This window comes from Hydra vulgaris, chromosome 02 (assembly GCF_038396675.1).
Source record: "Hydra vulgaris chromosome 02, alternate assembly HydraT2T_AEP".
NCBI classification, from domain to species: domain Eukaryota; kingdom Metazoa; phylum Cnidaria; class Hydrozoa; order Anthoathecata; family Hydridae; genus Hydra; species Hydra vulgaris.
In genome coordinates, this window is record NC_088921.1 from 61,936,999 (window position 1) to 61,949,047 (window position 12,049).

Genomic DNA, 12,049 nt, shown 5'->3' on the forward strand with positions numbered 1-12,049 from the left:
ACATGACATAATTACGAAACTTCTTTTATCGATTACAAACCCACTTAACTCAAATGAAGTTAATTAAACCTCGAAAATGCGCATCGGATGTATTTAATATATTAAATCACAATAAAGTTTTATTCACAATGCCTCTATATTTTTTTGGATATTTATTAACAACAAAAAAACAAACAAAAAAACAACGCTTATTATTGTTTATTTTAATTTAATTATATTTCTATCGCATAAGTTGCGGGTAACGAGCAAATCAATTTTCAGATAAGCAAATTGATAATTTTCACAATGTTTTATAACTATTGACAATAAAACCTGATAGAAGAGTGCATCTGACGGACAGACGAAGGCACGTAAGATAAATCATTAATAAATAAACATTAACATAACTAAAGTAAATCAGGTTAAAAAAAGACGATATTATAACTAATAAAAATTAAATATTTATTATTATTTTTTAGGGAAATTAAAAGCAGAAAATTCAAAATTTAATAGAATTTTTATAAATATTAACTAAAAAAAAGAAGAATTTATTTTAGTATCCGAAAAGAAACGAAAAAAATAATAATAATAATAGTTAATCAACTATTAGACTAATTAATTACATAAATAAATCACATACTTCCGAAAACAAAAAAATATATATAACGAGTTATCAAACTTTCGAAGTACTTCGTTTACTTGCCAAATCGTATGGCTTTCCAAGGGGTAATGTATTTGTAGAAAGATTGCTTTTTTGTCGCTGATTTCTATTGCCACGCGTCTGTTCACCGCTTCTTCCAGATTTCTTTACATCAAATCTTTTGTCCTTAGGTTTATCGGTAGTGAGTTTATCGTGTTCGGACAGAGAAGTTTGTGATGTTGACGAAGGTTCTTCACTCGCTAACCCAGCACTAGTGTTTAAGGACGGAGTATTGCCGTCGTTTTGAAAATATTTTTTCGTATCATCCAACATTTTCTGACGTTGAATTTTCTTAAACTCTTCATTACTGGAGCATTGTTTAGAGGAAGAAAAATTGGAAGGAGATATTTGTAACGGTCTTTGAATAGGACCAAGCGGCTTGTTTTGGGGTAAATTGAAGTTAGGCCGAGACTGAATGTTAGGCTGGTATTGCTGTTGAAGATAGTTTCCTAAATACTGGTTGCTCATCGGATGAGGTGTAACATGAACAGATTGCATAACACTTCCTCTAGGATGACCAAGACCAAGTGTATTCTGATACACAAAGTTTTGATGATTATTTATAACTTGCTCTTGGTGGTTCGATAAAGTTCTTAAAGGAGGACTGGTACCAGATGACTGTCCGTGAATAGCTCTTGGACGAACAGGTGCTACTAGTGGATTAACTTGGTGGTGATTAGGTTGCCGTTGAATTATAGGCTGTGAATACTTATGCTGTGCTTGTTGATGAGCAGTTGGTTGACTAAATACAGAAGAAATAACTTGCTGCTGCAATGGCGTTGCAGAATGATGGCGATTAAGAAGAGAAGAACTTTGCATTAAAGGAGGTGTTTGGGAAGTCGGTTCAAATGGTTTTGCGTGAACATGTTTCATAAGATCAGATCGCTGCTGCTGACTTAAGTGATTTTGAGTATTCGAAGGATCTAACAATAACGTCATTGCATTTGTGTTTATGAGAGGTTGCGAGGGTAACACACTTTGAAATTGATCACGCCGAGTTTGAGATTGAGCAGGTTGAGGTTGAAGAACCCCAACAAGACGTCCAACGTAAGGATCTGTAATATTAAGTCCAACTTCCTGCGGAGACATTACTGCTAAATAATTTTCAAATAGTTTTTAAATAACAACAGTCAAACAAGTATTTGATAATGAATAAGCATATCTTACCTGTCTGATTGTGCTGCATTAGCGCTTGGTGCTGAATACTAGCTGTGCTTCTTTGAGGCGAATACCCACTTCTGTAAGACATTACTAGCGGAGATGTAGAAATTACAGGGGATGTAAAGAGAGAACCCTGGTGGTGCTGTGTTGGATAGTGTAGAGGTTTTGTGGGCTGAACATTTGTTGTAGATACCATCTGCCAAGTCAGCAAAGCATTTTGGCTGTTTTGTATCGAAGCATCCATACCATAAAAATGGGTGTTAGGGTTGGCAACAGGCAAAGATGAAAGGACCATTTCAGGGCGCTGTGACATTGGAGGTACAACTTGATCAATAGAATGAACCTGCCCAGGTCTTGAATATGCTAATTGATTACTATGCGCTCTAAGCTGATCACCATAAATAGATTCATAAATATTTGTCTGTACTGGTCTTTCCCCATTGAAAGGGTAACGGCCTCTATTAGGTTGACTGGATAGATTTGAAACTTGTATAATATTAGTAGATATGTAAGATCGATTATCTTCAGAAGGTATTTGCTGTTGAGGTTTTACTTTACATATATTTTGTTGTTCTGTTCGCTTAGTTGGAAAATTCTGTGCTATTTTCTCTTCAGTAGACTTGACCTCAGTAATAGAAACAGTTGAAAGCTGTTCAAATTTTGTCGCAGGAAGACCTTCAGTGAGAGCAGGTGCACTTTCTGCAACTGAGCTAGAACTAACAACACTGACAGTTTTAACTTTAGATGCAGAATCCGACCATGCTGTTGGAGTCTCATCCCATGCTTTTTTTGCATCTAAAAGTTTTCTGTTCATTTCAATCTCTTGTGCGATACTTGAAGCAAACTTTTTAATATTGGGGTCAGAAACTTTTCCAGGATCACTTGATGGTCCACATAAATTTGGTTCAGGAATTTTTACTGCTAGAGAGGGACTTCCAGGCAAAGAGCGTGTTTCTAACGATTGCTCCTCATCACCAGAAATTGGTTTAACAACTGATTGGGGAGTCTTGTTCACATTTTTTTCTGGTTCTTTACACAAGGACTAATAATAGAAAGTAAAATTATAAAAAGTAAAATCTAAAAAAGATAAAAATGATAATAACGACTTTAGATTTAATAAAACTACATTCAAGTTTTTTTTATCTCTATTGTTCTTTTAACTATATTAAAAAAAATTACTATCTTTTACCTTAACTATGTTGTCTTGAGAAGCTTGAAACTGCAACGATACATCTTTGGTAGGTTCATCAAAGATATCAGTAGATTTATAACTGCCAACAGAAGATTGAGTCTTAATTGATGGCTTTTTTGAGCCGACAACTTTCTCCTCTTCAGAAAGTAAAGATTTTGTTTGCATTTCCACAGATGTATTTTCATTTAAAAACACTTCGTCATTATTAATAGCAACAGGCTGTTCAATACTTTTTTGAGATTTAATTTCACGACAAAATTTTTCACTCTGTTTAAGAAATCAACATTTCACAAAACAAAAACAAAACAAAAAAACAAAAGGAAATTCTTTGAGTTATTTAACATTATAAAACTATTTATAAAATACGCACCTTCTGAGATTTATCAGATAAACGAGATTTATCATCTCTTTTTCCAGAATACTTTTCTTTCCTTGGTTCTGAAAACTTTCTTGTACGCTCATCATTTTCCTTTCTTGCATTTGCTTGAAATCTTGGTGCCATATACCTTTTACTCAAAATTTTTGGTTCTTTCTTTTGATTTAACTTTAACTTTTTGCCATCGCTTATAACCCGAGTCTCATGTGTATTTTGACTTGATTGTTGCTTGCCCTCAAATGATTTATTTTTTGAAAAGTCCCTTTTAATGTTAGCATTACTATTGTTTAAATCAGAAATAACCGAGACACTGTTCCCTGATAATATAGGAGCTAATGGCGGTGGCGTAATAATTGGAGATGCAGCTTCTGGGGTGGCTTGTGAATGCATTACAGTAACCTAAATTAATTTTAACAGTTATTTAACAGCAATTATTAAACTTTATTTTAATTAAAAAAAAAAGTCAAATACCAGAGAAAATCTTTTTTACCTTAATTACTCCAGGTGCACTACTTGGTTTTCCGGTACCCACTGCTCTTGGATCAGGCAATAAACTGGATGTTAAAGTTAAAGGTCTTTGCCAAGCATTAGAACTCACTGAAACAGATGAAGAAATCTGTTCAGATAAAGAACTACTTTGAGATGTTCTCATTAAAGATTGTGCAGGTTCCCAAACCCCCATCATATCTTGAAGATTACTTGTAACTGGCTGACTTACTTGAGCAACTGTAGTAGTAGGTAAACTTGTAACATGTGTAGATGTAGGTATCTGTTCTCTGACCAATGTAGAAGTTTCTGAAATTTGAGTTGAAGTTTTCTTGGTAGTAATCTTTTCTTTCCTTGCCAACTTTTGGGCTTTGCTTGCTTCTTTCTTTTGTTCAAGTAAAAACTTTTGTTTTTCTTCTTCACGACACTTGTCACGTAACTTCTTCTGGTGTTTCTTTGAAATAACTTTTACAAAGCCATCATCATCTGTAGATTTCTGACTGATTGAATCAAAACATTTCATATCGTCAATACAGACAACACTAGCAATGTTGCTTAAATCAAATTCCTTTCTTATGTCTCTCTTTTTTTCAACCGGTTTATTCTTTTTTGATGGAGAGTTTACTGATATGTCTTCTAAAGCTGAAACATTTTTTTTTGTTAAAAGATTTTCACCCAGCTGTCGTGAATCCATTTTATCGGCAGCAGTCTGAGGATTAGCTGTATTACTAGAAGTGAGGTTATTCCCCAACTGCTGCCTATTGACTAAAAAAGAATCTGATTTATTTGACCTTGGCCCATTTGTACTATTGCTTCCGTTACCTTTGTAAGAGCCACGCCCACGCCCTCTGTCACGTCCACAACCTCTATCACGGTTAGATTGAGGTCGTCTTTGCTCAACAACTGCTTCATTATTAGCTACTTCTACCGAATCATTGATAGATACCTCTTGAATATCTTGAGAAATATCTTTACTAACCTTTTCTTGGTTCAGTTTTACTTCTGTATTGGAAGACCAACTATTAGCAACTACTCTTCCTCTTCCACGATTAGTTCTTCCTCTCTGACTCCCCCTTGCCCCACTCCATCGGTAAACATCTCTATCTTCATTTTCATATTTTTGCTGAAATCTTGGTGGACGATCCTGCTCCCAAGACTTTTGATGAGATTTTATAATTGTTTTTTTGGCCTTTAAATTAGATTCTTCTTCACCAGTAATTAACTCTTCATCTTCTTGATATATTTTAACTTTATCACTAATACCTTTTTTTGAGTGAGTAAAGCTATCTTGAGTATAACTCTGCCTACTTCGCCTATGTCCAGCTTCATGTACTTCTTTAGCATCAAAATAGTTTTGTGAAGAATCTGTTTTTGATTTATTGTATTTTGATGACTTTTGAGGTACTAAAATGTTGCCATTAATTTCTTTACCACTAGCGTCTTTAATTACTACATCATTATCCTTTGGTCCTAACACACTTTTTATATCCTCTTTTTTAGTCAAATCTTTCTCTGCATTTTCATTATTTTCTGGTTTTACATCTTTGAAATTAATAGCAGAATCTTTACTGAATATTTTATTTTCATCTTCAAGAGATGATTTGCTTAAATACTTCTTGCTTAAATCCTTGTCAAAGTCCTTTCTTTCATTTCTCCTACTTCCTGGTTTTTCTTGCTTGTGATAATCTGAGTTATATTCTTTTCTTCTATCATAGTTTCTATTGTTATAATCTCGAGCTCGCCTTGAAGACTCATGGTCAACATCTTTCTTTGCAACTAACTTTGTGTTATCTATGTCATTTGTTTTATTAACAGGTTTTTCAGATAAAGTTTCTCGGTTTGTTTCTACTGAATCAGATTTTAATTCAGTTGAAGTCGATTTAGCCTGTAAATTTTCTGAATATTTATCAATTTTTCCATCACGTTTGCTATCCACTCTATCCTTCTTAAATTTATCATACTCCCCTCTATCTTTCTTATATTTAGTGTTATACTCAGAATCACCCTTGTCAAATTTAGGTCTTTCAAATTCTCCTCCAACTTTGTCTTTTTTATACCTATCATATTCTCCTTTGTCTTTCCTATACCTATTTTCATACTCAACTTCTCTGTCTTTTTTAACTCTGGAGTATTCGATATCTCCCTTGTCTTTTTTATATCTGCTGCTTTCTATATCTCTGTCTTTTTTATATCTATCATGTTCTTTATCGGTTCGGTCTTTTTTGTATCTACTATATTCATTATCTTCCCTAACCTTACATCTATCATATTCTCCATCTCCTCTATCCTTTTTGTATCTATCATACTCTTCATCACCTCTGTCCTTTTTGTACCTGTCCTGCACACCATCACCTCTGTCTTTTTTATACCTCTCTTGAGCTCCTTCAACTTTTTCTTTTTTATATCTATCTTGTTCTCCATCGCCTCTGTCTTTCTTAAATTTATCTTGTTCTCCTTCAACTTTGTCTTTCTTATACCTATCTTGTTCTCCTTCAACTTTTTCTTTCTTATACCTATCATGTTCTCCTTCACCTCGGTCTTTCGTAAATTTATCTTGATCTCCTTCAACTTTTTCTTTCTTATACCTATCTTGCTCTCCATCGCCTCTCTCTTTCTTATATTTATCATGATCTCCTTCAACTTTGTCTTTTTTATATCTATCTTGATCTCCTACTCTATCTCTTTTATATCTATCATATTCTCCTCTGTCTTTCTTTGCAACATAATCTTTCTTAACATAATCACGCCCATTATATCTTGAATAACCTCGTTTTCCGTCATGTCTAGAGTCATATTCCTTTAGTGAACTCTCTTCGGTTAAATTATCTTTATGAGCATTTTCACTTCTGTTTTTATAATTCTCCCTTGGATGATCCTGATAACTTTCGTTTTGGCTACTAAACTCAGTTTTTTTGTGATCTCTTTCATACCTATTGTATCTTCTTTTAGAATCATCATCAAATCTACTTCTACGATCATTTTGGTACTTGTCAGATTTATTTTGATAAGTGTCACTCCGAAACTTATTTTCTGTAGGAGAAGATCGTTCTTGTGCTTTAATGTTTTCTATAGTACTTTCACATTTATCAAGTAATTTATTTTCAGTAGCTTTTTTACTAAGTTCTTCTTCTTCCTTTTGTATTTCAATTAATGACTTTTTAACACCACTAGACTGGTTTGCCTCTTGAGATACAACTTTATTCCAAGCAGGAGCTCTAGTTGGTTCTCTTTCTGATAATTCTGTAGTAGGTAAAACTTCGCCTTTCTCTTTCATGAGCTTTTTTTTAACATGGCCTTTTGTTAACTTTAAATCAGCGAATCTTTCAGAGTCAAATCTTACATCAATGTTTTTATCTAGAACACTTTCTGTTTTCATTTGATCCTGGTTTTTAATTTCAGCTTTAAAATCAGTTAATTCTTTTAAACCTCTTTTCTCTTTATCAGGATTTTTTTGAACTGCATCCTTGTTATATACTGTTGAAGAAACAGCAGCCTTTTGAGACTTGTCTATAACTTCAGGTAAAGTTTTTTGATCTGATTTTAAAACTTCTTGATTTAATGAACTGAGAGTTTGCTTTTCATCTTGTGATATTTTGTCAGAATCAATTAATTCGAAAGAGTCTATTTTCTTGACTATATTTTCTTTAAAAGATTCATCATCTGATTTATAGCTTTCTTTTCTTTTCATTATACGAAAATGAGAATCACTTGTATCATTTGTATTACCTGCAAATGAAAAAATAAAAGACAAGAAAAAAATTTATTAACAAAAATACATTTTTGTTTAAAAAAAAACATTTCATAAAAAAAGTACCATCAGAATTTACAGTAGAAATCGTCTTTTGAGCAGAAATTTGTCGTTGGAAACGAGGCGGTATATCACGTATGGGTCTTGATGAATCACTTGTCTCACTATCACTTCTTTTGTGCATTCCTACATTAACAACATTGTCTGCTTCAATAGAAAAAACTTTCTTAACATCAACCTCTGTATTTTTTTTTTCTGCTTCTCGCTTCTTAATATCTTCTTCTACTTTACGTAACTTAGCTTTTCTATCAGCCTCCTTTATATCATCAGGCTTAGATGTTGGAGTTTCTGTTGAAAGTTCAGCTTCTTTTGAAATAGTTTCAGTATTTCTATCAGATTGATCAGATGGAGTTGGCATTACTACTGGGTAAGAGTATGGAGGAATAAAAAAGTATGGCATTGGTGTACGTGGATCAAAGCCATAAGGCATTCTAGACCAATGTTGATGGTTATATGCTTGCATATGTATGTGAGCTGGAAAATTTTGATTTTCGGACCAAGCCTCAGGCGGAGATTCAACTGCTTTTTCTTTCTAAATAAATACTTTTAAATTTGAATAACTCTGTAATATAAATAAATATTGACTTACTGATAATTCAGCTGTTCCAAGTGGGATATTGGAAACAAAAATTGAAATTCATTGAAAAATGTATAAAGTTTTTTTATAATTCAAACTTTTTGCAATTTTTACTAACTCTTAATTTATAAATAACATTTCTACGTGCAAAGTTAAATATTTGATTATAAAAAAAAAAAAATTCTAAAAAATCTAGACTTAATCCTAACCTAGACTCAATAGTTGATGAGCGCACATTTTCTGCCAGTATCACTTTTTGCATATACGTTGCTCAAAAGATATTTTATATGGCAAAGGAATATAGGAGTATAAGTGTATATATATGCAATACTGGAGTAGACTGGGGTAAAACACTTAGCTCACAACCAAGACAGGGTTGCCACTATAATTTTTCTCTGAGTAAAGAATGTTTTCCCCTGAATTGAACTTTTTGAGTTCCCTGAGTTTTGCCTAACATTGCTATATTCTTTCCGGTTCATCAACGAGATTATTAAAAAATTTTCCTTACTTAAAAACAATATTTATATTTGACAAACTGAAACTTTTAAAAAAACACCCACATTTTGCAAACTTACTATTATTTGTTTGAGCAAAATATTTTTGAAAAAGACTAGCTGTGCAAAATTTAAAAAAAAAAAAAAAAAAAATTTTCCCCTGAATTTTATGAAAATTTTAAAAAATCCCTGAGTTTTCCAGATTTTCACTGGGATTCATGCTATTTCCAGGTATTCCAGGTTAAGTGGCAACCATGCAAGAGGTTTATACGCACACCTCAAAACGTACTAGGCTCAACCTGCTTATCTATGCAGCCGGTTGATTTTTTAAAATTCATATTTTAGAGTTGAGAAAGTTGCAAACAAAATAAAATAAAAAGTAGCCTTCTCTACTTTAACAGCCCTTCTAGAGCCTTGGGGAGGTGAATTTAATTAAAAATATTTACATATATTTATTTTTCCACACACATAAAGTGTCTGTATAAAAGATGGTGTTATAACATGTGAGCTGAGTATAAACAAAAACTGACAAAAACGGACAGTAATATGTATATGTTTGATAGATGATATAAATTATATACATTTTATAAAATAAGAAAACAGTTAGAAGATAACTGAACATATAAAAATGTCTTGTTATGGATAAAAAACCACTATTTAGTTGCAAATAAACAAAATGAAGATTTAAAAAATGCTAGAAAAATGTAGGTGGAACTAATATGTATAAGAGAAAAAATAAATGTAAGTAATTAATGAAATGATAAACATGTTTTTTTTTTCCATTTATTATATTAATGAATTTTTTATTTTGTATTTTGTTTATAACATGCAATGATCATACAGGTCATATTTTTTAAATCTAGAAAACTTTTTGAAAAAAGAATTTAAAATAAATCTGGGATTTCTTTTCCTTAAATTTGTTATAATTTAGCTTAAAGCTGATGGCTTTCTCAAATTTTTTCAATTTTTTTTAATAATTATTGAAAAGTAAAAAAACCAATATGTTGCAAAAATATATATTTAAATTTTTGGAAATTTTTACCAAACTTTTGGAAAATTTTACCAAAGCACCATCTTTAAATAATAATACAGCGGCGGCCAAAAATTAAAGACCACTCAGTTTTTTTTCAAAATTTATTTTTAACCTTAGTATAATTTTATTTTGGAAAAAGGTATCAAAAAATGAAAAACATTTTTAGAAAGAATTTTTATTGTATTTTATATTTATTATAAAAGAATTTATAACATTTTTACAAAATAATGTTAAAAAATTAAAAAACTGACTAGTAAAAAATATAAATGGGAAAAAAAATTGGACAGAATTTCAAGACCAGTTTCAAAAATATTTCAAAAAGCAATAAAAAAATAATTTAGAAACGTGTTGTTCCTCCATTTGTTTTCAAGCACTCTTGTACTCGTTCTGGCATTGAATTCAATAAAGTTTTGATTACTTCATCAGGCACATTTTTCAAATGATGAGAGATAAAAGATTTCAAATCTTCCAAATTGTAAAGTTGTTCTTTACCAAGCTTGTGATCAAGCCACGACCATAAATTCTCTATTGGATTCAAGTCTGGACTATTGGCAGGCCATGGAAGCACTTGAATTTTATTAGAATTGAACCAATCGCTAACAACATGCGCTTTATGACATGGCGCATTATCTTGCAGAAAAATAAATCAATCTTGCAACTGCCATAAATCAATGCTAGGAATAAGCGAGTTTTCCAAAATTTCGATGTACCTTTCTTTGTTGAGTCTACCATTGAATAAATGAAAAACGCCAACTCCACAACACCCATACAGGCCCAAATGCCTATTGAACCACTGCCTTGTTTTGTTCGTTTCAAAATGCATGATTCATCGAACCGTTCGCTTGGAAGTCTACGCAACATTACGCAACCTTTTCTGTTGTCTACCACATTGTTCATTTTATCACTAAAGACCACACAGCTCCACTGATCTGTTGACCAATTATGCAGTTTGCACCACTCTTTCCTAACATATTTTTGTTTTTTATTTAAGCGTGTAGTGCGTTATTATGCGGTAGTGGTGTAGTGGTAAGAGCGCTCGCTTTGTAAGCGAGAGGTTCGGAGTTCGACTCCTACCACGTCCCTGGAAATACCGCGCTCAACTTAGTTTCTCCGCGCAGCGGCCTTGCTCGGCAATGTTCGTGTTTCGGAGTTAAAGAGTTAAGAGAGGGTTGCACCACGAATAATGACTTTAAAAAAAGAAAAGAAAAGAGTATTCTTCTCGACTGTAGTGACCCCCCTTGGGCCTTGGGGAGGTGAATAATCTAAAAAAAAATAAAATAATAATAATAATAAATAACTTAAATTGTGGAGGACCCTTTGCACAGTTCTAGGGCTTGCTTTCAGACCATTTGACAGTGTCCATTTCGTAGACAAGTCTGTAGATGATGCTTGTCTGTTTTCTTTCATTAATCTCACTAACGAGCGAACATCACGGTCATTTGAAATTTTATTGCATCCAGTCCTATGACGATCATTAATTGACCGGGTCTTTTTGTATCGTTGAATTATGTTAATAATGCAAGAGTGAGACCTTCCGAGCTTTTCTGCTATTTGTCTGATGCTATAGCCTTCTTCTTTTAATACAAGAGCCGCTTATCTGTCTTTTTTTTTTGATCTTTGCACGCATTTATGCAATATTTTTTTATCCTTATTGCAATTCAAAAAATAAATGTTTATTTGATATCGAAACTCAGACAAGATAGTAAAAAAAATAATTTAATATGTCAATTAGAATCTTCTTAATTTTAATTTAAAGATTAAGAAACCAACTAAAAAATGAGGGGTTAATTTTTGGCCACCGCTGTAAATGTTTTCATTCTTTAATTTTTGGCCACCGCTGTAAATGTTTCATCAAGGCAATCATTTTCATAAATTACTTTAAATATTTCTATAACATTTTCAATTAAGGAATACTTAGATTCCTTAATTGAAAATGTTGTTTCTTTTAAATATATATCAAGTAAAATCAACAGAAATCAACTTAAAACTACTTTCATCTTTGCAGTGATAAATTAATAAATTCATTCAAAACTTAAAATAGGATAAAAAATGATTAAAAAAAAAAAGCTTCAGACTAAAAAGGCAGAAGTAAGAAAACTTGAAAAAAGAGTGTGTCACATGGTATGAACAAGCTTCAGTTAAGAAAAGATGCTTGAAATGTTTATATTATAGAGAAACAGTATAAAATAGGGAGATAATGAATATTGTGATGATGATAACATTTATATATAGATAGCTTTCGG

The 12,049-nt window shown here is 32.1% G+C and overlaps 1 protein-coding gene across 2 annotated transcripts in view; it reads right to left on the minus strand.

Moving 5' to 3' along the window:
- Positions 1-559: 559 nt before the first annotated feature.
- LOC100215593 (protein PRRC2C) overlaps positions 560-12,049 on the minus strand; it is a 60,355-nt gene continuing 48,865 nt past the window's right edge. The window contains exons 10-15 of one of the 2 annotated variants that reach the window (XM_065791631.1): positions 7,709-8,234; positions 3,899-7,620; positions 3,403-3,807; positions 3,030-3,299; positions 1,847-2,882; positions 560-1,770 (exon numbers count right to left, since the gene is read on the minus strand). In XM_065791631.1, the coding sequence (XP_065647703.1) occupies positions 653-1,770; positions 1,847-2,882; positions 3,030-3,299; positions 3,403-3,807; positions 3,899-7,620; positions 7,709-8,234 (7,077 nt within the window). In that variant the 3' untranslated portion in view covers positions 560-652. Of the gene's footprint in view, positions 1,774-1,846; positions 2,883-3,029; positions 3,300-3,402; positions 3,808-3,898; positions 7,621-7,708; positions 8,235-12,049 lie in introns of both variants that reach the window. The other variant, XM_065791630.1, reaches the window with a different exon arrangement.